At 44.1% G+C, this 26748-nt stretch overlaps 1 protein-coding gene across 1 annotated transcript in view; it reads right to left on the bottom strand.

The window, feature by feature from the left end:
- Positions 1 to 25841, bottom strand: part of SPMIP3 (sperm microtubule inner protein 3) — a 37744-nt gene extending 11903 nt beyond the window's left edge. The window contains exons 1-4 of the mRNA XM_014867666.3: positions 25603 to 25841; positions 22212 to 22461; positions 15847 to 15915; positions 9067 to 9162 (exon numbers count right to left, since the gene is read on the bottom strand). Of these exons, the coding sequence (XP_014723152.1) occupies positions 9067 to 9162; positions 15847 to 15905 (155 nt within the window). The 5' untranslated portion in view covers positions 15906 to 15915; positions 22212 to 22461; positions 25603 to 25841. The remainder of the gene's footprint in view (positions 1 to 9066; positions 9163 to 15846; positions 15916 to 22211; positions 22462 to 25602) is intronic.
- Positions 25842 to 26748: the final 907 nt, after the last annotated feature.

Raw genomic sequence — 26748 nt, 5'->3', positions numbered from 1 at the left:
TCAAGGTCTCCGGCTATCCCCCAGACAGGGCAAGGGGCTCCCAGAGATCTTGGGGGAGAGGACTGGGGCTGGGTGGAGTTCCAGCAGCCCGGCTCTGTAACCCAGGGGGAAACTCTACAGTCTTACAGCAGCCTCAGTGAAAGCCTCTGCACAGCACTAGTAGAGAGCATCCATCCGGCAGCCACAAGGCTGGAAGACCCTGGGACAAAAGTAGCATAGCTAGGTGAGCTAACCACAGACTGCAGAAGATCCCAATAGCTCTTCTGTGACCCATAGTGGACAAGTGAGATTTTGTGGGCGCCGACAGTGACGGAGCTGCAAATATAAGTGATCCTGCCCCTGGCCACTGGAAAAGCCCATAACACCGTTGCAGACCCCAAGGAGGGAGCACGTCTAGGTGGTCTGCAACAGTAGGCACCAGTAGCCTGAAGCCCCCCCTGTGACGGCCTCCACAGCTGAAGAGGGAACCGACAGGACCACTGTGACTACGAGAAGGGGCCCAGGCCCAGTTAGCAACAGCTGATAGGGTTCCTGGTTGGTGCAGCATAAACAGCTGCTCCCCCACCACACCAGTAGAAACAAGTGGAAGCAGTAACTAAACTCTATCTCTATGCGGAGGCACAAATCTACAACATCAAGCAATATGAAAAAATATATTAAATCTCCAGAACAGAAGGAAAATAACAAATACACAGAAAACAATCCCAAAGAAAATGAAATATATAACCTAAATGATGATGACTTCAAAACAGCCATCATTAAAAAACTCAATGAGTTAAAAGAGAATTCAGATAGACAACTCAACGAGTTCAGGAGCTATGTCACAAAAGAGTTTGATACTATAAAGAAGAACCAAACAGAAATACTGGAAATGAAGAACACAATAGAGGAGATTAAGAAAAATCTAAACGCACTGAACAGTAGGGCCGATAATATGGAGGAAAGAATTAGCAATTTGGAAGACAGGAATATAGAAATGCTTCAGGCAGAGGAGGAGAGAGAAGTAAGACTAAAAAGAAATGAAGAAACTCTCCGAGAATTATCAGACACAATTAGGAGATGCAACATAAGGATTATAGGTATACCAGAGGGAGAGGAGAGGGAGAAGGGGGCAGAAAGCCTATTCAAAGAAATAATGGCTGAGAACTTTCCAAACCTGGTGAGAGAGATGGAACTTCATGTGACAGAAGCCAATAGATCTCCAAACTTTATCAATGCAAGAAGACCAACCCCACGACATATAGTAGTGAAGCTAGCAAAAGTCAATGACAAGGAGAAAATACTAAGGGCAGCCAGGCAGAAGAAAATAACCTACAAAGGAACCCCCATAAGGCTATCAGCAGATTTCTCAGCAGAAACTTTACAGGCTAGAAGAGAGTGGAATGATATATTCAAAAATCTGAAGGACAAAAACCTACAGCCGAGAATTCTCTACCCAGCGAAAATATCCTTCAAATACGATGGAGAAATAAAAACTTTCCCAGATAAACAAAAATTAAGGGAGTTCATTGCCACAAAACCTCCTCTTCAGGAAATGCTCAGGAAAACCCTCATTCCTGAAAAATCAAAAAAAGGAAAGGGGCTACAAAACCAAGAGCAAAGGAGATAAGTAGAAGGACAATGACAGAGAGTAGCAGCTCTCCATCAGAACAGATTAAACCATGGGAAGAGAAACAAAGGAAATTGAAGAAAACCAGAAAACAAGACATAAAATGGCAGCGGTAGGCCCCCACATTTCAACAATCACTCTAAATGTAAATGGATTGAACTCTCCAACCAAAAGACACAGAGTGGCAGGATGGATCAAAGAACAAGACCCAACAATATGCTGTCTCCAGGAAACACACCTCAGCCCCAAAGACAAACACAGACTCAGAGTGAAGGGATGGAGGACAATACTCCAAGCTAATAATGAACAAAAGAAAGCAGGTGTCGCTATACTAATATCAGACAAGGTAGATTTCAAAGCAAAACAGATAAAGAAAGATAAAGAGGGACAGTATATAATGATAAAAGGGACTCTCCACCAAGAAGACATAACACTTATAAATATATATGCACCCAAGACAGGAGCACCAAAATTTGTAAAGCAACTCTTAACAGAACTAAAAGAAGACATCAACAACAATACAATAATAGTAGGGGACCTCAACACACCATTAACACCAATGGACAGAACATCCAGACAGAAAATCAACAAGGAAATAATAGAATTAAATGAAAAATTAGACCAGATGGACTTAATATATATAGAGAACACTTCATCCAAAAACAGCAGGTTACACATTCTTCTCAAGTGCACATGGAACATTCTCAAGGATTGACCATATTTTGGGAAACAAAGCAAGCATCAATAAATACAAGAGAGTTGAAATAATATCAAGCATCTTTTCTGATCATAATGCTATGAAACTAGAAATCAACTACAAGAAAAAAGCAGAGAAAGGTGCAAAAATGTGGAGACTAAACAACACACTTCTGAACAAACAATGGATTATTGAAGAAACTAAAGAAGAAATCAAATATTATTTGGAGACAAATGAAAATGAGAACACGACATACCAAATCATTTGGGATGCAGCAAAAGCAGTCCTAAGAGGGAAATTCATTGCAATACGGGCTCACCTCACTAAACAAGAAAAAGCTCACATAAGCAACCTCCAACGACACCTAACAGAATTAGAAAAAGAAGAACAAACAAAGCCCAGAGTCAGTAGAAGGAGGGAAATAATAAAAATAAGAGCAGAAATAAACGATATTGAAACAAAAAAGACAGTAGAAAGGATCAACGAAACAAAGAGTTGGTTCTTCGAAAAAATTAACAAAATCGACAAACCCTCAGCTAGACTCACCAAGAAAAGAAGAGCAAAATATCAAATAAATAAAATTAGCAATGAGAGAGGAGAAATCACAACAGATACCAATGAAATACAAGGGATCATAAGAGAATACTATGAAAAACTATATGCCAACAAATTGAACAACCTAGAAGAAATGAACAAATTCCTAGACTCCTACAACCTCCCCAAACTGAATCAGGAAGAAATGGAGAATCTGAATAGGCCAAGCACAAGTAAAGAAATAGAAACAGTAATCAAAAACCTCCCCAAAAATAAGAGTCCAGGACCAGACGGCTTCTCTGGAGACTTCTACCAAACATTCAAAGAAGATTTAATACCTATCCTTCTCAAACTATTCCAGAAGATTGAGGAAGATGGAGTACTCCCTAACACATTCTATGAAGCCAACATCACTCTGATCCCCAAACCTGACAAGGACAACACAAAGAAGGAGAACTACAGGCCGATATCACTGATGAACATAGATGCAAAAATCCTCAACAAAATTCTGGCAAACCGAATACAGCAATACATCGAAAAGATTATACACCATGATCAAGTGGGATTTATACCAGGGACACAGGGATGGTTCAACATCCTCAAGTCAATCAACGTGATACACTACACTAACAAAATGAGAAACAAAAACCACATGATCATCTCAATAGATGCAGAGAAAGCATTTGACAAGATCCAACACCCATTTATGATAAAAACCCTCAATAAAATGGGTATAGAAGGAAAGTACCTCAACATAATAAAGGCCATATATGACAAACCCACAGCCAACATCATACTCAATGGACAAAACCTGAAAGCCATCCCTCTGAGGACAGGAACAAGATAAGGGTGCCCACTTTCACCCCTCCTATTCAACATAGTACTGGAGGTGTTGGCCAGAGCAATTCGGCAGGAAAAAGAAATAAAAGGAATCCAAAGAGGTAATGAAGAAGTAAAACTCTCGCTATTTTCAGACGACATGATCTTATATATAGAAAACCCCAAAGAATCCATAGAAAAACTATTAGAAACAATCAACAACTACAGCAAAGTAGCAGGGTATAAAATCAACATACATAAATCAGTAGCATTTCTATACACTAACAATGAACTAACAGAAAAAGAACTCAAGAACTCAATCCCGTTCACAATCGCTATGAAAAGAATAAAATAGCTTGGGATAAATTTAACCAAGGAAGTGAAAGATTTATACAATGAAAACTACAAGACTTTCTTGAAAGAAATTGATGACGACATAAAGAGATGGAAAGACATTCCATGCACATGGATTGGAAGAATAAACATAGTTAAAATGTCCATACTACCTAAAGCAATCTACAGATTCAATGCTATCCCAATCACAATCCCAAGGACATTCTTTACAGAAACTGAACAAAGAATTCCAAAATTCCTATGGGGCAACAAAAGACTGTGAATTGCTAAAGCAATCCAGAGTAAGAAAAACAAAGCTGGAGGCATCACAATCCCCGATTTCAAAACATACTACAAAGCTACAGTGATCAAAACAGCACGGTACTGGTACAAAAACAGGTGCACAGATCAATGGAACAGAATTGAAAGCCCAGAGATAAAACCACACATCTATGGAGAGCTAATCTTCGACAAAGGAGCGGAGGGCCTACGTTGGAGTAAAGAAAGTCACCTTAACAAATGGTGCTGGGAAAACTGGACAGCCACATGCAAAAGATTGAAAATTGACCATTCTTTTTCACCACACACCAAAATAAACTCAAAATGGATCAAAGACCTAAAGATTAGCCTGAAACAATAAGTCTTCTAGAAGAGAACATAGGCGGTACACTCTTTGACATCAGTTTCAAAAGAATCTTTTTGGACACTATAACTCCTCAGTTGAGGGAAACAATAGAAAGAATAAACAAATGGGACTTCATCAGACTAAAGAGCTTCTTCAAGGCAAGGGAAAACAGGATTGAAACAAAAAAACAGCCCACTAATTGGGAAAAAATATTTACAAGCCACTTATCCAACAAAGGGTTAATCTCCATAATATACAAAGAACTCACACAGCTTAACAACACAAAAACAAACAACCAGATCAAAAAATGGGCAGAGGACATGAACAGACATTTCTCCAAAGAAGATATAAGTATGGCCAATAGACACATGGGAAGATGTTCATCATCGCTAATCATCAGGGAAATGCAAAGCAAAACTACACTAAGGTATCACCTTACACACGTTAGATTGGCAAAAATATCCAAAACCAAGAGTGACAAATGTTGGAGATGTTGTGGAGAAAAAGGAACCCTCATACACGGTTGGTGGGAATGCAAACTAGTGCAGCCACTATGGAAAACAATATGGAGATTTCTCAAAAAGTTAAAAATAGAAACACCTTATGACCCAGCCATCCCACTACTGGGTATCTATCCTAAGAACCTGAAATCAGCAATCCCAAGAGTCCCTTGCACCCCTATGTTCATCGCAGCATTATTTACAATAGCCAAGACATGTAACCAACCTAAATGCCCAGAAACTGATGATGATTGGATAAACAAGATATGGTATATATACACAATGGAATACTACTCAGCCATAAAAAAGGACCAAATTGTTCCATTCGCATCAACATGGATGGACCTCGAGGGTATTATGTTAAGCAAAATAAGCCAGACAGAGAAAGACGAACTCTATATGACTCTACTCATAGGTGGAAGTTAACATATAGACAAGGAGAACTGATTGGTGGTTACCAGGGAAAAGGGGTGGGATGTGGGGGGTGGGCACAAAGGGGGAAGTGGTGTACCCACAACATGACTAACAATAATGTACAACTGAAATCTCACAAGGTTGTAATCTATCATAATCTTAATAAAAAAAAGTCCATGCTATCAAAGCAATATACATACTCAATGCAATCTCTATCAAAATTCCAATGGCATTTTCACAGAAATAGAACAAGCAATCCTAAAATTTGTATAGAACAACAAAAGACCCTGAATAGCCAAAGCAATCTTGAGAAAGAACAAAAAAGCTGGAGGTAGTGCACTCCCTGATTTCAAAGTATATTTCAAAGCTAGAGGTAATCAAAACAGTATGGTACTGGCACAGATCAATGGAGCAGAATAGTGAGCCCATAAATACACTCATGCATATATGGTCAATTAATTTATGACAAAGGAGCCAGAAATATACAATGGGAAAAAGATGGTCTCTTTAATAAACGGTGTTAGGAAAACTAGACAGACATATGTGAAAGAATGAAACTGGACCCCTACCTTATATCAGACACAAAAATTAACTCAAAAGGGGTTAAAGACTTGGATGTAAGACCTGAAACCATAAAACTTGTAGAAGAAAACATAGGTGGTAAGCTTCTTGACATCAGTTGTAGCAGTGATTTTATGGATTTGACACCAAAAGCAAAGGCAACAAAAGAAAAAATAAACAAATGGGACTACATCAAACCAAAAACCTCCTGCACAGCAAAGGAAACCACCAACAAAATGAGAAGGCAACCAACTGAATGGGAGAAGATTATTGCCAAACCTATATCTGATAAGGTGTTAATACCCAAAACATATAAAGAACTCATACAACTCAATAGCAAAAAACCCCCAAACATCCAATTAAAAAATGGACAGAGGATCTGAATAGACATTTTTTCCAAAGAAGATGGCCAATAGGCACATGAAAAGATATTCAATATCACTGATTATTGTGGAAATGCAAATCAAAACCCCAATGAGATATCACCACACACCTGTTAAATTGGCTATTATCAAAAAGACAAGGGATAACAAATATTGGTGAGGATATGAAGAAAAGGGAACCCTTTGCACCACTGGTGGGAACGTAAATTAGTGGAGCCACTATGGAAAACAGTATGGAGATTCCTCAAAAAATTACAATATGATCCAGCAATTCCACGGCTGGATATTTATCTGAAGGAAACAAAATTACTCTCTCAAAGAGATATATGCACCCCCATGATCATTGCAGCATTATTTACAATAGCCAAGACATGGAAACAACCTAACTATCCATTGACAGATGAATGGATAAAGAAGGTGTGTATGTATATACAATGGAATACCATTCAGCCACGAAAAAGAAGGAAATCTTGCCATTTGTGATAAAATGTGTGGACCTTGAGGGCGTTATGCTAAGTGAAATAAGTGAGACAGAGAAAGACAAATACTCTATGATCTCACTTATATGTGGGATCTAAAAAAACCAAACTCATAGAAACAAAGAACTGAATGGTGGTGGCCAGATGTGGGGTTGAGGGGTAGGGGAAATGGATGAAGGGAGTCAAAAGGTGAAAACTTCCAAAAGATAAATAAGTCTTGGGGATGTAACGTACTGCATGGTGACTATAGTTAACAACACTGTATTGTATATTTGAAAGGTGCTAAGAGAGTAGATCTTAAAAGTTCTTATCATAAGCAAAAAATATTTGTAATTATGTGAGGTGATGGTTGTTAACTGAACTTACTGTGGTGATCATTTTGCAATATATACATATATCAAATCATTGTGCTGTACGCCTTAAACTAGCACAATGTTATATGTCAACTACATCTTAATAAAATTAGGGAAAAAAGGTTTTCAAAATAGCACCCCATCCTATTTTGTGTAGGTCTGGAAGATTCTGCGTGATTATCTCTGGGTGATAATATTATGAGTAATTTTCCATTTTTTCTTTTTTGGTTATCAATGTCTTCTACATGTTCTAATAAACATGTGCGTTTTAAACTATCAAATAGATGAGATGAGCTGCTATAGATGTGAAAAATATTAAACGTCGGGGAGGTTTAGGAACATCTAAATCCAAACATTTAGTAGTAGGATGTAGTCTTTCTTGACTGTATTAATCACACTTAAATAAGGTGACTGAAACTGTTTAATCACAGTGGATTATGTTTACACACCTTGTGAAAAACGTGATTGTAATGCATCTTCTTTAGAGAGAGAGTGTGTGGCAGAAATAGAGTGGGTCTGCCTGAAGTTCAGAAAAAGCAAGAGCAAACATGAGACCGTGCGTGGGTGATGCAGGACTGGGAGAGAGGCTGCATGGGCAGAGGGGAGCTCTGTTGTGGATATGCATTGAGAAGCACCAAGAAATTCCCGCCCATCACTACTTGCTTACTAGTTACACGGTCCTGTAAAGTGGGTACCTCAAAGAGGGGAGCACTTCTTTCCCTACAAAAGCCTGCCTCTCAACGTCAATCGAAACATTAGCTGTCTCATGAACGCGTCAGTCTCTTGTGAGTCTAGGTTCTGTGTGACCATCGCTGTCAGTCTGGTCATTTCTGTGGCTTCTGAACCAGATCCTAGCGATTGTCCCTAGGTCTGCCCCTGCTGGACTGGCAGCCTGCTCTGCCTTTGTGTTGGGTGTTTCTACGGAAGCCGAATATTCTCCGTTTTCAAGGAATACATCAGTGTCTTTCTGAAGACGAGACTTTCGCTTTCAGGAGGGACTCTAACACTGACACCATCAAGTTGGTGGAGGGCTATATCTGGGGAGGATGAGCCATCACCTGTGAAGTTATATCCTGACTACAAAAGCTGAACTTAGAACTGGTCTGAAGCACTGCATCATCTCCTGGTTTGTTTGTTTGTTTGGCTCCTCTTTTCCTTCTTCTTATTCTTAACCAGAAGCTTAATAAATTCATTGATTGACATTCGCACTAAGTTTTCCCCTTAAGGCTAATCTTGCGCAGGCACAAGTGTTCTCAGAGTCAGGGGGAGTCGAGGTTCCTTTGCCTGAGCCATGTTGTGGTGGGAGGGCTGACATCTGGGTGCAAGGCACGGGGGCTGAAGGATTGCCGGAGCCACAGGACACATGTGAAGAGTGGAAATTTGTAATTTTACTGAAAAGGAAAGTGAGTCTCAGGAAGGTTAAGTTATTGGCCAAGTTGAAACTCTAAACTCACGGTGTTTCTTAAACTTCTTTGATGATTTAATAAAATTCTATACGTATTGCTGATTATAAAAGTAATATACGTTCATTAGAGAAAATCTGGAACATAGAGCAAAAGATAAAAAATAAAATACAAATACCAATCATCTCGCTATTCATAAGAAAACATTAACAGTTTGGTGTATTTCCCTCCAAACTTCTATCCATTAAATAATATTTATTATTATTGTTATCATTACAAATTGTGATTCCCATTTTTTTCACTTATTCTAACTTCAGTGACATTTTTGAAAATTAAAATTCTGGAAGGTGTCTCACCTGGGAGACCTCCTCACACTATAATCACGATGGACTCTTGCCAGCTGCCCAGGGTGATAGCCTCGGAGGTCTTGTCCTTGACGAGCAATGAATATACTAGTGGAGAATGTAAGGGATGAGAAAAGAGCAATTATTACGATTAGTTATTTGCAGAGGAACACCAGCTGTGGTATAAAAAAAAATATGTCCAGTCTTTGTCCCCAGTCCCCGGCATGGAGCTCATAAAACCCTTGGGATTTCTTGACAGGAATGTCTTTTGTTATCCACTTTTCAGGATTCATAAGGAAATATTTGACTTGTCAGGTATTAGTTTCAAAATATCAGGAAAAAAAAGAATAAGAGGATATATAAAACCAGTGAGGCAATGTTGACAATTGTTGAAACATGAGAATGAGTAAATGGTGGTCCTTAAACGATTTTTTTCGACTTTAAATAAGTTTACAAACGTTCACAATGGTTTTTTTGAAACTGTAATACTTAAGTATGTTGAAGCTAAAAATGAAGAAGCACTGTGATGTCAAAGAACAAGGTGCCTGTGAGCCCGTGGAGGACTCTCACCCTGCCTGGGAGGGCTCGTTCTGAAGCACAAACCCGAGCGGAAGAGGTGGAGAACGGGAGGAAGTGCTTCCGGGCGTGGAGGTGAGACGGGTGTGGACGGCTGACATACAGGGGCTTGGGGGAGACAGGCGAGGGCGTAGTGGTGGCCAGACTTCACACTTTGAAATACATCTTATTTTATAATAAACTCCTTTTCCTCTTAGATTATAGTTACAGCATTATATTGATATTTAAAGTTATGTGTAGGTGATTATGTTACAGATTTTATTTCAGAAAAGTAGTAGGGACATTACAAAGTATTTGTTACTAAAGAAAAGGGAGTCTAACAGGTTGAGAACCACTGATGTAGGTGACAGGGGATCTTTGTAGGATTTTTAAGAATATTGATGATGTAATGCAATTTTTATTCTAGAAAGATTTTCGCTGGTGGCGGTGTGGAAAACACATTTAAGGACAATCTAATTAGAAGCATAAAGACCGGTCAGGTGGTGGTTGCAGTAACTTGGGTGGGACATGGTGAAGCTCTGAACTATGTGGCGGCAACGTGGACGGAGAGGAGGGGACTGACTGAGGTGCTTTTGGAGAGAGGAGCGAGGGTAAAATAGAGGGAGTGCCCCAGCCAGGCTCAGGCTTTGGGCACGCTGCCATGCCCCAGGAGAGGCACACAGGGAGGGGACCACTGTAGAGACGGTGACCTCATAGAGTCTGTGATCTGTGGGGTCTTTTGGGACCCTCCACAGACTTTAAGCACTCAGTAGATGCCATAAAAATTCAGGAAGAATCATTAGAAAGTAGTACATAGTTTTGGATGAAGGAGCTCACCAAATATGTTTTGGATAATGAATGAAAACTTAAACTATGCCTCCAGTCCAACCAGCATTTATCGAAGACACATAACGTACCCCTCTCACTGCTAGGTTCTGCAGACGAAAAGCTAAGAGGAAGTCCTTGTCTTCAAAATGCTCTCGATGTGCTCAAACAGTGATGGGATAAAGGGTCAATCCCCACTGATCGGCACAGAGAGGGAGGGGCGTCCAGGGTTCGGGCAGGCAAATCGGATGGGGAAGAGATGCCAGCTGAGGGAATTCTAGGAGCCCAGACTTGAACAGAGTTGGATCAGAGTGGAGCGTGTGGGGGCCAGTGGAGATCTCGCTGTCAAACTAGTATGAAAGGCAAGCACTGTGAGCAGGGCGGGTCTGTCTGTCTATGCAAACAGGACCTCAGGGAGCTCTGATTTTCAGAAAACCACAGGCTGTCTGGGCTTGTCCTGTGGCTGGGATCATATGACTGCGCCGTGAAGAGTAAACAATAGTAAATAACAAATGACGTTTCTGAGTGATTGGGAATGGGAGACAGTTTTCTTAGGTGGCCGTCCAGTTTCTGAAGCACTGCCTTGAAAGATTATCCCAGGGCCATGTGACAGTCTGTTAAGATCCAGCTGGAGTTCCAGCATGACACTGGTTTTGCACGCTTGCTATGCGGCTCGCAGTAGGCTGTGTTTTGAACACGCACACAACAAAGGTCTGCTGAGTACAGGTGAAGAGCCTGAGCGCTGCTCCCTAGAAGCTGCCTGCAAAGCTGTTGGAGAGCCGAGAAGCCCTTCCCCAGCACCGGGGAACACGCCCTGCCAGCCGTCCCTTGCAAGTGTCTCTTGCCAGACAGAGTGGGAAAGCGTGTAAGCAGGTGATGCCGGAGGAGCTCCGGAGTGGAGAAGTGGAGAGGTTTGGGGAGTGAAAGGATGGCACACTTTGCCTCCGCACTTTGGGTAGACTTTCCAAACCCCCCCACGTGGCCTTCTCCTCAAACAGGAGAAAGCTCCCAATTAAGAGGTTAAAACACCAGTTGTTTGGGAGAGAATTTTAATCCCCTAACGGGCAATGCCTCGCCTGCTGTGTCAGTCAGAATTCCCAGAGGCTGCACGGTACTCCTCCTCTCCTGAGGGGAGTTGAATGGGGGGCAAAAACAGGTTAACAGCTAGGAAAGCGGCGCTGGCTCTGCAGACCCGGCCACTGTATTGACTCGGCTTCCACGATTCTTGAATCAGCTGCAAAAGGCCTTTCCCGCTCCTTGGGTGGGACCGGGAGACCAACTGTGGCCAGCCCCACTGTGCATTGCTCACCATCCCTGAGGTGTTCAGTCCAGACAAGAGCACACCTGCCCATGGGAGGGCAAGTGTAGCCGGAGCGGGATCTGGGCTTAGCCAAGCCAAAATTCCATGTGCACAGTGGGGGTTGTGCGTGTCTGTCCCTTGAGAGCCTGGCCCTGCAGCCTACGGTGGCACGTGTTCCCGTGACTAGCAACTCTGCTCTGTCTGCTTCGGGCCTCATGCTTTACAAGGTGTCTTTACAGAGGCATCCTCATCTAATTCTCACAGTCACCTCCCCAGGTAAATATTAACTCCTCGTTACAGAAGAGGAGACAGGCTCAGAGAGGCTACGTGGACTTTCTAACATCACCTGGCTAGTAAATGCCAGAGCCATGAGTCAAGCCCAGTTCTCTAAGCTCCACACTGCATCCAGATTCACGTGTGTGTATACACGATGGCTTTCTTCAGAAGAGTTCAGTGCTGTTTTGGTTTGAACTCTGTGATTCTCTCGCTTCCAGGCAGACAGGAAGTAGACGTTGTGTACCAAGAGAACAGGAAACGAAATAGACGCGGCAGTGTTAGCCGGAAGCTGCTTTCAATTCCATAAAACAAGCACTCGCTGCAGGCTCACACGTGTCCGCCATGTGCTATGGATACAGTGATGACAAGTACTGTCTTTCCACCCGGGAGTTCCTACCGTGGTAAGGAAAACCAGCTTTAGACAACTAACGAATCACCGACAGTCCGTGAGTGCTGTCCACTCAGGAAACTGAGGCTCAGGGGGAATCAGTAACTTAGTCAGGACGTGAACGGATAAGTACACAAGATGGGGGACAACCAGGCCCGTGCTCTCGTCTCCCAGACCCCCTGGCTCCACAGTGGCTCCTTAAGGAAGAGCGGAGCCTCAGTTCCTCATCAGTAAAGTAGGGGTGACACTATCGTCTCCACCCATTATTACATGGGCGTCCAGGAGACATCTGTGAACATATTTGGTGACTAAAACATCCCATCTGTGTTAGGTGTTGTCATCATTCTAGGATGCACTGACCCCACCGCTGCCTTTTGATCTCCCAGAGACGGCTTCAATCAATGTTTTTAAAATCCATTTAAGTCCAACACAAATTCCATGCCACATCGAGTGTAGTTCACCTCAAGTGGTCTTTTCAAGAGCATCCTGGGCTCCACAAACCAACACAGCAACCAGCCCTGTGCCTCAGGGACAGGCCTGTAGCTTGGGGATGGCACCAGTTAATGTTCCATCTAATATAATGCTTTTTTTTTTTTTTTTTTTTTTTGCTGACGAAGATTGCCCTGAGCTAACATCTGTGCCAATCTTCCTCTGTGTTGTATGGGGTTGCTGCCACAGCATGGCTGCCGAGTGGTGTAGGTGTGCACCCAGGAACCAAACCTGTGAACTCAGGCCACCAAAGCAGAGCATGTCGAACTTAACCACTATGCCACAGGGCTGGCCCCATAATATAATTCTTATTGTGAGAATTCTGTGAACCATTTACTATTTAATTTTATTAGGGGCCCCTACTGGTTGTAACTCAGTTTCCCTAGGATAGCCCCAAGGGTCAGGCATTCAAGGATGAACTGGATACATGCTTGTGTGAAAGCAGGGCAGGCCTTCTGCAGGCGTGGGCGGTCACCAGGAGGCCAAGCCGCAAGTAAATGACAGAATCATCGTTTCTCATTGACTCATTCATTTTCAGTTTTTCAACAAAGTTGCATAAACGGCCCACCACATGCGGCCATCTGCTGGGAGGAGGTTAGGATGTGGGTTGCTGAGGGAGGCAAGCCCCCAGGGGAGCTAACTTAGAGATGCAGTGAAGTGCAGGGATCCAGGGCACCGATGCTAGCGCCACACCGGTTGGGTCAATACTACCTCTGCCCGTTACTTACTGGCTTGTGGGATCTTGGGAGTCACTTAACCAGTCTGTGCCTCAATCTCCTCCTCTGGACCTCACAGCTGCCCTGAGAGTTAAACGAGTCAACGGGGGCTGGCCCCGTGGCCGAGTGGTTAAGTTCGCGCGCTCCGCTGCAGGCGGCCCAGTGTTTCGTCGGTTTGAATCCTGGGCGCGGACATGGCACTGCTCGTCAGACCACGCTGAGGCAGCGTCCCACATGCCACAACTAGAGGAACCCACAACGAAGAATACACAACTATGTACCGGGGGGCTTTGGGGAGAAAAAGGAAAAAATAAAATCTTTAAAACAAAACAAAAAAAAAAAAACGAGTCAACGCACACCTAGATCAGTGCCTGCCACGCAGTAAGAGCTGCGCGAGTGTTCGCTATTATTCCAGTGGCTGAGACAGACAGGAAACAAACAAAGTAATTGGAAGTTGTGATAAGGACCGGAAAGAACACCAAAAAGGGTGTGAGATGGAGAATAACGGAGGTGGAGAGGAGGGCAGAGGCAAAGATTCCTCTAGCCGGATGGTCAGGGAACAGCTCTGTGAGCAGCTGACCACAGAACTGAGACATGTGGGGGAGGGGAAGGGGGCTAGTAGGACAGGGGCCTGAGGTGGGGGAAGGGAGACATCCAGGGAGCAGGATGACATCCCAAAGCCCTGAGGTATGGAGGAGGGTACCTACTGAAGGAAGCGAAGAGCTGGGAGAAGCCAGGAGGGGCAGCCAGGCCCGGTTCACCCAGCGCTCTGTAGGCCCAGCAAGGAGTTGGGATTTTACAGAAAATGCAATGATTGCAGGGTTTCATGCAACGGAGGTCTTTGATGCAATTCACATTTTATGACGCCCACTCTGGAGGATGGACTGTAGGACAAGAGAGGTGGTCGCTGGAGGTGAGCAGGGGAGAGGCAATGGTGGTCTGGACCAAGGGGTGACACTGGAGCCAGGGAAGCGCATTCCGACGGGAGACACATCCTGGAGGCGGAATTGAGGAACTTGCTCACGGACTGGACTCACTGCTGTTGCAAAGGCAGGCGAGGCATAAAGTAGACAGCCCAGCTCCACGGTGGGGACTGCCGTGCAGGGTCGGGGCACCTGTCTAGTCTAGGCACGGTGTGGACGAGTACAGGGAACTGAATGCAGCCCAGCCTCAGGACCTCAGCGGGCCCTGGTGCCTGCGGTGTGTGACCCACCCAAACCCGCAGGCTCCTCAAGGCCGGCTCAGGCGGGGTCCCTGCCTCTGGCCTGGTCCCACTGAGTCGCAGGAAGCAGCGGCCGAGGGAGGCTTGTTTCCATTTCCCCAGGAGATGAGACCACAGGTCAAGGGGCCTGACAGGGGGCAAAACAGATCTCTCACACACACAAGGCCCACGGGCTTATGGGGAGCGAGAGACCAGGAAACGCTGGGCCCCGCCCTTCTCCCTCCCCATGCCTCCTCCTCCAGAGGTTTCAGTGAGGTAAGGGCAGGCTCTGTACTTCCCCTCAAAGAGGGCTCGTAAAGTGTCTGCAGTGAAGCATCCTTCCCTCACCGCCCCTTCAGTAATTCCCGGAAGCAAAAGGCCTTACCTCTGCTGACAAAACACTGTTAAAAATAACTAAATACTAAAATAAACACGAGGCTTGCTCAAAACCACACAGCCAATGGGGCTGCAAGAGGCTGACCCCAAAGTCACCTGCTGTGTAGGGTTCCTACCCCTATTTTGCAGCTTCTAAATCTCTGCAGACCCCATAGCCAGTGGTGAAGGGAGAGGGGGATAGGATTTGTCGATTGTTATCCGATATTGCTTACAATAAAACATGTCTAGGACTTGTTATTCTCAGGCCAATGGATGAACTTCGTGAATGAGTGAAACCCCTACTTAGTTTCCATCTGTGCAGTCACCTCCCCTGTGCCAGGCACGGGAGTGGTTTCCTTTGTCTCAAGCAGAGTAAAGGGGTCCCCTCTAAAATTTGACCTTGGGTCCCTCAGACTTCTCCCCAAGCAAAAATCCAATATCCTTCTAGTCTTTGGGGAATGTGGAGTTGCCTGTTTCCTTGGATTCTGCCATGAGGGTGAGATTTCTTTTACAACTTTCCCTAAATACAAAGAAACTTCTCTAGATCCCTCTGGCAGCAGGGGTCTCTCAATCGCAGAGCAGCAGGTGAGCGATGCTAATTCCCCGGGTGCCTGCCTGCCTGCCCTGCGGTGGCTCCGGACAGCGTCTGCATCCGGGGGAACGTCACCTGGGTGGGATCACTGGGCGGCGGTCAATGAATTCACGGAGCCGGACGGCAGCCATCATGGACGCGATTCTGAAAAAAACATTGCCGAGTGAAGGTTCGTACACCTTTCCGAACCTGCGCTGTCTAGTACTACAAAGTCTGTCTTGAAAGAAATCACGGTGAGAAAACTCATATAGCAGAAGGACTATCCATGTCTTCTGCTAGACTACGTAGGGAAGGAAATAAACTAGTAAAGGGGCAAAAGTGGAAAGCATAAGCCAATACATACAGACATGCTTTTCTTTAAAAATAAAAAGTACTGTGCCAGCCGGGCACTCGGCCTCCTTTCTCACCCTTCCGAGGGGGCTTTCCCACTGCACAAGCTTGCAGGCTGGGTATCACATTTCCCAGACTCCCTTGCACCTAGAGTTCTGGATGTGAATTAGACTCCTCCAGTCAGATGTTCTGGAGTGAGATTTGGCAAGCAAAGGAGACAGAGGCCGTTTCCTGCTGCTTTGACTTTTTCTACTGGCCAGCAAGGTCGTGAAGATACAGGGTGATGTCTTTCCACCACAGAACTCCAGGGTCCGACCCCCAGCTTTAGGGATGTCAAGAAGCAGTTGCGTTGAAGGCATTGGCTGAACCCCGTGTTCCAGTGTTCAAACACCGGCTTTGTGAGTGTGGAGAGGGAGCTGCAGTGGCAGTGGTGGTGGCTTTGGGAGTAGGTTGTTGAACTCAGTTGTTCTGGAGCCAGCTTCCTGATTAGGGCAGAGGTCACACTTTCCATGATGGATCAGTTTTGTGGCGGTTTTCTAGAATCTTTCTGGAGGCTTTCCCCAGAGTCTGTTCCTCTAGGCCTTCCAATGATTTTTTAAGCACCTCATTATCTGTATCAAACCCTTTCTGTTTCCTGTACTGCCCCTGGGCTTAAATGTATAATATGTATTGTTTCTAGTCTAAAATTTCATATTGCGTCTGTTCATTTGCTAGAGGAGATGACTTGCCACAGAAAACCACGACATCTAAATGTTCGCTTGAGAAAGAGTAACAACAGGGAGGGGAACTGCGCGCCTGGGGGCAGAGGTGGGAGAAAGCCTTACTCTTTTACAGTTTACCTTTTGTGCACCTTATGAATTTTGTGCTATGTGTATATGTTATGTGTATACAAAGACAACTGGGCCTCTGATTTGCAGAAACACGGCCAGTGGTCTAGCAGGAGAACACTGGACTGAGACCCACGTGATCACCGGCAGGTCATTCCCCTGCTGCAATGGACTGAAAGTGTCCTCCCCCAAATTCAGACGTTGGAACCCTATTCCCAAAGTGATGGTGTTAGGAGGTGGGGCCTTTGGGAGGTAACTAGGTCATGAAGGTGGGGTCCTTCTGAATGGGACCGGTGCTCTTATGAAAGAGACCCCAGAGAGCTGTCTTGCCTTCCTTCTGCCATGTGAGGACACAACAAGAAGTTGGCAGTCTGCAACCTGGAAGAGGGTTCTCACCAGATCTTGAACATACCGGCACCCTGATCTTAGACTTCCATCCTCCAGAACCATGAGAAATGATAGTCTGTTGTTTATAGACGACTCAGTCCTTGGTGGTTCGTTATAGCAACCCAAGTGGACTGAGGTACCCATGCTCTATATGGATGACTTTGATCTCTCTGTGGAGGGGTGAGTGAGGCAATAATGTGGCCCTGAGTGTTCTGTAAGCTAAGACGTACCTTTGAGAAAAGAGAAAGGTGAGTTTCCATTTATAAGCATGTATTATGTGTCAGATAACCTGTATTAACTCACATTAGCCTCCCAGAAACCCTATGAAGTATTATCACCATGTTACTGACAAGAAAACTGATGTACTGAGGAGTAAAGTCACTTGTACAAGGAAACAGAGGTGGACCTCTCCTGATCGAGAAACGTTTTTCTTAACAACTGTGCTCTATTGAAACAACCACAGAGCACCGAGACCTCCAGCCAAAGCAAAACTGGGACGGCGCGAAAGAAGCAGGAGGGAGAAAGGATTGGACAAAGCGCCAGCCTCCCTCTCTGCCCTTTCTAGTCAACACGCGTGAACTCCTCTTCCGCAGGCCAGCGAGCTGCTTTACTTAGAGCGTGTTCTTCAAGCAACTTGAAAATTTTCAGACAAGATTACCCTTTAGCAGAAGAGTTTGGCTATCCCACAGAGCCCATACATTATACAATGTGTTTTTACTTTTGGCATTGGTGGGATTGTAAAAAAAAGAAGAAAGGAAGAAAGAATGAAAGAGCAAATCTGAGTAAACACAACTGAGCTCTTGCTGAAACTCAGAAAGCTGTGACTGCTGGGGTTTTACTTCATTGGAAGTGACACGCTGGAGAGAAGGGTGCAAGGCATTCAGGACATTTGTGCTCATAACAAAGACAACACCAAGTGCGCCTTTGATGACAGAGTGATCGCTCAGTGCCTAGACATTCTGAATCAGCACCCTAGGGAGTAAACTGGTCATGGGTTGCATGCTTTGGTCATGTCCCGAAAACATTTTCAGGGGAAGATATTAACAGGTCACTTTGGGTCTAAACCTGAGCTCCAGAGTAATCAGCAGACCTTGTCTGGGAGTGATTCCAGACCCGCATTCCGCATCTTTGAGAATTCCTCTACCATGTATATAAGGGATACCAAGTCACATGTTGCGAGGTAGTTATCTCTTGATAAGATACATAAGAAAATGTAGTTTGCAAACAAAACACTTGTCACCATCTGTCATACTGTGTGTTTGCTTGTGTTTCTTGCTCACATTTGTTTACCCCATTAGAAAGCAGTCTCCACGGGGGCAGGAGGGTTATCTGTTTTGTTCACTGTCATATCCCTGGGGCCAAAGGTAACTTTTGGCCCAATAAATAGTAAATATTTATTGGATAACTGAATGCGCCATAATTTATGAAACCCAATCCCCTAATGTTGGACATTTTGGTCATTCTGAACATCTATAGGAATATATTTTGATTCTATTGAAATTATTTCTTAAGATATGTTCCTAAGAATGAGTCGAAGTTTGGGCATCTTCAGGGCTCTTACTTAGGAAGATTTTAGCCACTTTCATTAATTAGTGCTGGCCCATAAACCACTTTGGTTAGAGTCCCAAGGCAAAGAAATTAAAATTTAACAATAGAATTTTTTATTATGCTGATATTCAGAAGGTGAACTAAAGTAAATGAATAACAGATGTACATTGCAACAAATTTCCTCAAGGTTAATATTCAACATGCTAACTTCAGGAACAAATGTATAAGATTTATTTTGTCAATTTTCTCAGCAATTTTTTGATATTATAGAATATATTACTGATCAATCAGATTTCTATAAAATACATTAACATTGCAAAAAAGCTGATAAAATCTGCACATTTATGGTAAAATTTCTTAGCAAATAATGATGGAACTTTCTCAACCTGATAAAGAATATCTGCAGAAACCTACAGCTAGCATCATACTTAATGGTGAAAGACTGGATGATTTATTCTCAAAATCGGGAACAAAACAAGGATGTTACTCTTGCCACTCCTATCCAACACTGTGCTGGAAATCTTAGCCAGTGCAATAAGACAAGAAAAGGAAATAAAAGGCATAGAGATGGGAAAGGAAGAAAACTGTCCCTATCTGTAAGTAACACAATTGTCTGTGTAAAATCTTTGGGAATCTACAAATAAACTCCCCAAACCAATTGAACAAGACCACAGGATACAAGGTCAACACATAGAAAATAATTATATTTCTATACTTTAAATAAAAAAATGGAACCAAAATTTAAAGTACAACTATTTACAATCACTGAAAAAAAGAAAGGAATATGAGGCATGAATCTAACAAGATGTCAGATGCACAGGCTGTATGTGCCGAAAACTACAAAATGCTGATGAAAGAAATCGAGAAGACCAGAGACACATACTGTGTTCATGGATTGGAAGATAACATAGTAAAGATGACAGTTCTCCCCAGATAGAGCTGGTTTACCTGATCAAACTTCCCAGCAGGACTTCTTTTTGTGGGTAGAGACAAGCTTATGCTACAATTTATTTGGAAATGCAAGGGAACTAAACTAGCCAGAACAGTTTTGAAGAAGAACAAGCACCTTCTGCCAGAAAGGGATGGAAACAAACTGGTCCTCAGCTGACACCCACTTACTTCATTCAGTGCTCACAAGTCCTGAGAGCTGTTCATGACTATCTTGAATTTGTATAAGATGTTAATGACATGTGTAAGGTCACACATCTAGTCAGCAGAAAAGGCCAGGTGGGTCTGACTCCAGAGCCCGTGCTCCTTCTGCTGCAGGGCCACTGCGCCACGGATCCACTCAACACATATTGTTGGTCACACACCTCCGTCTTGCACCAGACCAGCCAGTAGAGAAAGAGAATTTAGCAAAAGCTATGTGGTTCTGCTCTCATGCTACTTACACAGTGGAGGAGATGAAGTCAGATATCCATCACAGAGTCGCACGAGGCTACATAAAATTAAAGCTCAGTAGTTCCTAAAACAGAATCCTCTGACCAGTTGTTTTTAGGTAGCTGAGCAGCTGTGTCCCTCCTCCATGGGAATTCACAGGAAAGGCTCTGAGAGCAGATAAGTTACATTTGCTTCGGAACACCCAAACATCTCCCTTGATTTGAAGCATGTGAAATGCTCTCCTCAGGACATGGGCTTTCCGAGGGCTAGAAAACATTTCTAAAAATTGGCATCTATTTTTAGGGTAGGAAAGAGTTAAAAATAACATTTAAGTCAGAGGTTGGGTCCTCCCAGTACAACACCAAGTGGAACCAGTAGCAATTACCTGGTAAGTTTAATCAACTTTTGAACTTCAATTAAATGATAACTAGCATGTTATCATTTAGTTAACCTGTCCCAAGAAGGGGCAGAGGCAGGATCTTAGAGTCAGGGTCCCAAGACTCCATGGCCTGTCTAGTAGTTTTGGGGAAATTCGAGGACTAGTCGGGCAGTGGCATTTAAACTGGTGTCTGAATGGCAACAGTGGATTTTCTGGATGTACTTTATAACCCCGAGCCCCGGGTGCCCTTTTCCTTGGAGGTGTGGCATCGGTATTCACAGCATTGGTGGCAGTTGGGTTCGTGGGGAAAGCCATGCCCTAGTGACCTGACAGTGCAGAGAAGCTGTGGGGGGATCTGACCCCCCTCAGCAGTGGGACGTCTACCCTGGCTAGGAGTGTGACAGCAGCCTCAGTGACTGCAGGATTGCTCTCTAGCTAGGACAACTGCTCCCAGCAGCTTTTGAGCACGTGTGTCGTGACAGAATATGTAGAGAAGGGTTTTCAGTAACTGAGTTCCCTTGACGGTCTCCTGTTGCTTGTGCTTCCTCAGGAAGCTGCTCTTCCCAGTTCAGGAAGGCTGGTTGCCTGCCTCCCCCCGCCCCCCGTCATTGGATGCTTTTCCTTTCCTTCTTCTCTAGTCTAAATTCCACCCATTCTTCAGGGCCTTGTTCCAGCCCTACATCATCTCCTACAAGGCCTCTGTTCTGAGTTCCAAAGGCCCGTTGCCCACCTCTGAATTCCCAGTCACTGATTCATGCTGTCATGCATTTTGGTTCTAAGGGCTTCCTCCATTGGTTTGTTGGTTTCTGAATTCATTTACTCATTCTATCATTTAAGAAAATATTTAATGAGGGGCCAGCCTGGTGGTGTAGTGATTACGTTCACGCACTCCGCTTCGCTGGCCTGGGTTCGCAGGTTCAGATCCCTGCTTGTCAAGCCATGCTGTGGCAGGTGTCCCACATATAAAATAGAGGAAGATGGGCACAGATGTTAGCTTAGGGCCAGTCCTTCTCAGCAAAAAGAGGAGAATTGGCAGCAGATGTTAGCTCAGGGCTAATCTTCCTCAGAAAAAAAAAAGGAAGAAAAAATATTTAATGAGTGACAAATTTATGCCAGGCCTTGGATAAGGCTCTAGAGATTCTTCAAAGAACAAGATGTGAGTTTCGCACTGTCTTGCCTCTCCAGCTGAAATGTAAGCTCCTACATGTTGGAAGCACATTGATTTGGAGGCCACTATCTTCACTCTCCTTGTCTTTCTCCTACCTCACTGTCTTGCAAAGTGTTTGCCATCCAAGGAAATGCTCTCTGCATACTTCAGAATGAATGAATAAATGAAAGATTCAATCAATCAATCAGTCAACTCAGTAACCTGGTAATCCAGTTAGCAGTTTTTAAGCTTTGTTCTTCCTGTATCATAGGAACCAGATACCTTAATATAAGCATACCTGATTTCTAAGAAAAAAATCCACAAAGTTTCTTTAAATTGTGAGCTCCATCTCCAGAACATTCAAAATGCACTCAGCTATTGGTAATGCAACCGCTAAGAGAGTGGAGAGAGCGGGACGGCAGCAGCACCATCCTGGAGTTACCTGCTCGGGCCGCAGCAGCTGGAGGCCTCCTTGTTCTTAAAAGCAGTCCTCCGAAGACAGCAGTTACTTCAGCTGCCTCCTGGTGGTGGCTATACTGCAGAGGCACCCTGCAGAGTTGTAGCACTTGATCCCTTTACATCATTCAAAGGGCATTGTGATGCATTGTGGGTTAGGCAGTTTTGCTAGGTAATGCCTTTCAGGTCTCCGGCTCATAAAAAGCAACGATTCTCAGGTCTCTATGAGAGCGCAGCTGCATGTGCAAGAAAAGGTGAAAATTAGTGTGGAAAGGAAAACCATGTAGACAAATAACCCAGACTGTTTAATCGCTAGAACTTTCTTTCCTATAAAGATTATTCCAAGGGCAGTGTAAAGTCAAAGATCTAGGAGGTGCTGTACCTGCAAGTACCGCCCTCCGTGGGAGTGGATCGAGGGGGCAGGGGCTGGCACAAGGGACAAAGGAGTCCAGCTCTGCGTGGCCCAAGATAGATTAGGCTCCATCCTGCTGCTATTAAGGCATCGAAGAAGGCTTTTAACTGTTTAAAAATAGACTTCAAACCGATCCACAAAGCAGGATAGCAGCACTGCTGTAGAACAGCAGGTCATAACCTGAGAGCAGAGTGGCGAGAATGTGCGTTCAAACCAACCTTATCAAAACCAAAAAGGAAACGAAACACCAGTGGTATCCACAGCAGGCTGGCCTGCGTACAGGAACACCTCTTAGTTAAATCATGTTCGCAGCTACAAAGTAAAGCGTTCCCATAAGCTTCCAGACGGCACTAAGGAAAGACCAAAGACTAGGCTGGGGTTCCCATGGGAGCCTAACCTGCATAGAACAGACACAGATAATTTAATACCAGAGTCTTAGTGACACAGCATTTTGTTGAAAGCAGATATGCTAGGGAAAATTTAATTATAAGAACAGAACTGACATAGTGGGCTCACACTAGTGGAAATGATAAACGGTTCTCATTTGTTGAGTAAGCACCTTCTATGTGCCAGGCATTGGGTTAGCTATCCGATATATATCATCTCACATCCCCACCCTGACCACGGAAGGTGAAGATATCCACATGAAACTGTAGGCTGAGAGAGGCTGAGGAACTTGCCTGAAGTCATACAACGAGGCTGTAATCAATCTAGGATTTGAATCCAGCTCCTCCTGACACTGAAGCCCAGGAGGAATTACATTTTAATTAAAATATGTTCGTTTTTAATTTTAAGAATAATAACCCATATTCTTCATGGAGAAACAAACAAAAACTCCCCATGTTATTCATAGAAATGTACTTGGGAATACAAAAAAAGTACAAAAAAGAAAGTTAAAAAATGAACATAGGGTCCGGCCCTGTGGCGCAGCGGTTAAGTTTGCACATTCCACTTTGGTGGCCCGGGGTTACCCGGTTCGGATCCCCGGTGCAGACCTAACACTGCTCATTAAGCCATGCTGTGGCAGGAATTCCACATACGAAATAGAGGAAGATGGGCATGGATGTTAGCTCAGGGCCAGTTTTCCTCAGCAAAAAGAGGAGGATTGGTCGCAGATGTTAGTTCAGGGCTAATCTTCCTTAAAAAAAAAAGAACATAAATCTCACTAATCCAAAATTATTGTTTTCCACAATCAGTGAACAACAGTTTAGACATCATTCTAAACATATAAAGGGATTGACATTAAGCTTTATAAACAAAAATACTTTTAGAAAACTAGGGTCATACTATATGTGCCACAGATATAAAATATAAAAATATAATTTAAGTAAATTTTAAAACATTAACTTAAAATTCAAATAAAAAATTATGGTGACTAATCTACACAGTAGACGAGGTCATGTGGATTAGTCATAAATTCCTCTAAACAGTAGGGACTGCTTCTGCATGAAGATGCTCGATCATATACATTTCCTCAAGCTTATCCGAAACTTATTGACCTCTCATACATAGTTTTCCATTCTCTTCTACTTAACAATGTCCTCCAAATTTCACCTCTGGGTTTTGTAAGTGGCGAGCTAATGGTTCCTTTCAGAAAAGTGTTAGTGAGATCATCTTGTAAAATCTGGTTATGAGGCCGTCAGTCTATCTTTTCACAGTGCTGTGTTGCCATTTGACTCTCTCAAGGGTCAAAAGATTGCCAGGCCATCCTGAGCACCATCCATGGAAGAAATCATCACCTTTTCTTCTAAGTCTTAGCTTCTAGCTTCAAAGGATATTCGTTAAAGAACTCTTCCCCAGTTAGCTCACTGGGGGGCATCTCTCCGCATAATCTCATGTTTCTTCCCTGGTGACATCAGAGAGCTCCGAGACTTTCCTCATCTGCATATGATGCGGGGTCGGTGAGCCAAGGAGTTGAAAGAAAGATTTCTTAGACTCTTAAGATCTGGCAGTAGTGCTCTTTTATTTAGAGAATAGAATAGCATGGGGACAGGACCCATGGGCAGTCAGAGCTTCTGCTGCTGCCGGCATGGGGACAGGACCCAGGGGCAGTCAGGCTGCTGCATGGGGACAGGGCCCACGGGCAGTCAGAGATGCTGCTGGCATGGGGAGCTGCTGCTGCCACCGCTGGCATGGGGACGGGACCCATGGGCAGGCAGAGCTGCTCCCGGTATGTTGCTGTTGCTGCTGCCGCTTCTGCTGCAAAGTTGGGTGGAGAGTAAGACTAAATTTAAGGCATAGGTATGTGAGTCATCTCTTTGCAAGACAAAGAATATGTAAAAAAGTTAAAACGGTATCAGTGCCCGTAGGGTCCGGCCATTTGGTGGTCCCACAACTTTTAGATAAGAATCAAACCGGATTGAGTAAATGGCAGAAGTCACCGCTTGAATATTATCCTCAGCTAAAGACAAAGGAGGATTGGGGGGGGGGGGGGCGGAGGCAGCGCGTTACATGAGGTTGCCAGACAGTAAACAACTTAAGTTCTTGCTTCTGGCATTGATTAAGAGTTTCTAGAGATAAGGCCATCCCCCTTCTTCCTGGCACAGAGAGGGAGGCATCTTCACAGATAGAGGTTTCCCTTAGAAATGTAAATGTTTCCCAACAAAGGGACAAGCAAATTCCACTCCTCGGAGCCTGCTTCTCATCTGTAGTTTTAAAATTAACCAGCCTAAAAATCCTTATCACATAGAACCTCTAAATATCCTATTTAAAATAATACATGCCCTCATAGTTCAGATAATACAGAAAAACATAGTTAGGAACACTAAAATAATCTGAAATCCTTCAATCCAGAGACACTACTATTACTGTTTGAGCTCATTAAATATATCACAGCTGTTATTAGGGTGGGGAGCCATGGTATACTTGGATCCCTACGCATTGAGGGTTGGCACAGGAGAAGCTGTGACTTCTAGTTACCCAGACATTATTCTAGGAGAGAGCAACTCTGCTGAGTATTCCTCACCTACTTTCCTGAAACATCCTCGTCCTGGCTGCCTTTGAACATGGAGTCAGCTCTAGCTGGCAGGTTCCCCGTCACTCCTCTGGTCCTCTTGCTGGCTTGCTCCACCTCTCTAGTCTAAAGGTGCCCTTCAAACAGAGGAGCCCTCTAGCCCCAAAGAGGATGAAGATCCCTGTAGCAGAGACTGTGGTGTCCTACCCAGATTCTGCCTTCAGGACTGAGGCATTTCTGTATCTGCTCAGAGTGTGTGTTGCCTCTTGATGACTCACAACTGAATCTCTCTCCAAGAATTGCCCTTGGCCGTAGGAAACTGTCTTCCACACTTTATGCTCCCACCTGCAGGCAGCCTACCTCCCATGACTTGTCAACATGAGGACACCAAGGTCCAGCCCCCTGGGGCTGGACAACTTTGGACAACTGTGAAGGGCCATCTCAACTCTAGTGGTCCCTGGGAATCAACAGGCTGAGGCTGAACTGCTGTGTCTGAGTTCAGTTTCTCCCTCATGCAATCCTGCTCCCTTGGTTCAATTGCAGCGACAGTTCCTGACAGCATTCCCCAGGGAACCACCTCTATGCCATGCTCTGTCTTGATGAGGATTTTTAGGCTGCTTAATTTTAAAACGGTTTATGATGAGGATTTTTAGGCTGCTTACTTTTAAAACTGCAGATGAGAAGCAGGCTCTGGGGACTGGAATTTTGCTTGCCCTTTTGAGACATTTGCATTTGTGAAGGAAGGGGGGATGACCTTGTAGGGACCTGAAATTGGCCACCCCAGGATATGTCTCTTTGGCATCAGGATTGTTTTGGGCTGACAGCTTTCGATAAACTGGGACAGGGAAGGAGGCTCTGGGGAATGGAACTTGCCCTTGTTGGGACACATTTACGTTTGTAAGGTAAATCTCTATCTGTAAAAGGTGCCTCCCTCTCTGTACCAGGAAGAAGAGAGATGACCTTGTCCCTAGAAACTCTTAATGGGGAAGGCAAGAACTTAAGTTGGTTGCTGTCTGGCAATCCCATGTAACTGGTTTAGGGTGGTGGCGTCTAACCTTTCTAACCTTTACTTAATCCGATTTGATTCTTGTCTAAAAGTCATGGGATCACCGAATGACCAGTCCCCACCTGCACTGATACTATTTTAACTTTTTTTCA

Source organism: Equus asinus, chromosome 30 (genome assembly GCF_041296235.1).
Source record: "Equus asinus isolate D_3611 breed Donkey chromosome 30, EquAss-T2T_v2, whole genome shotgun sequence".
Lineage (NCBI taxonomy): Eukaryota > Metazoa > Chordata > Mammalia > Perissodactyla > Equidae > Equus > Equus asinus.
The sequence above is the reverse complement of the archived record's forward strand: the minus strand, read 5'-3'. Positions and strand labels throughout refer to the sequence as shown.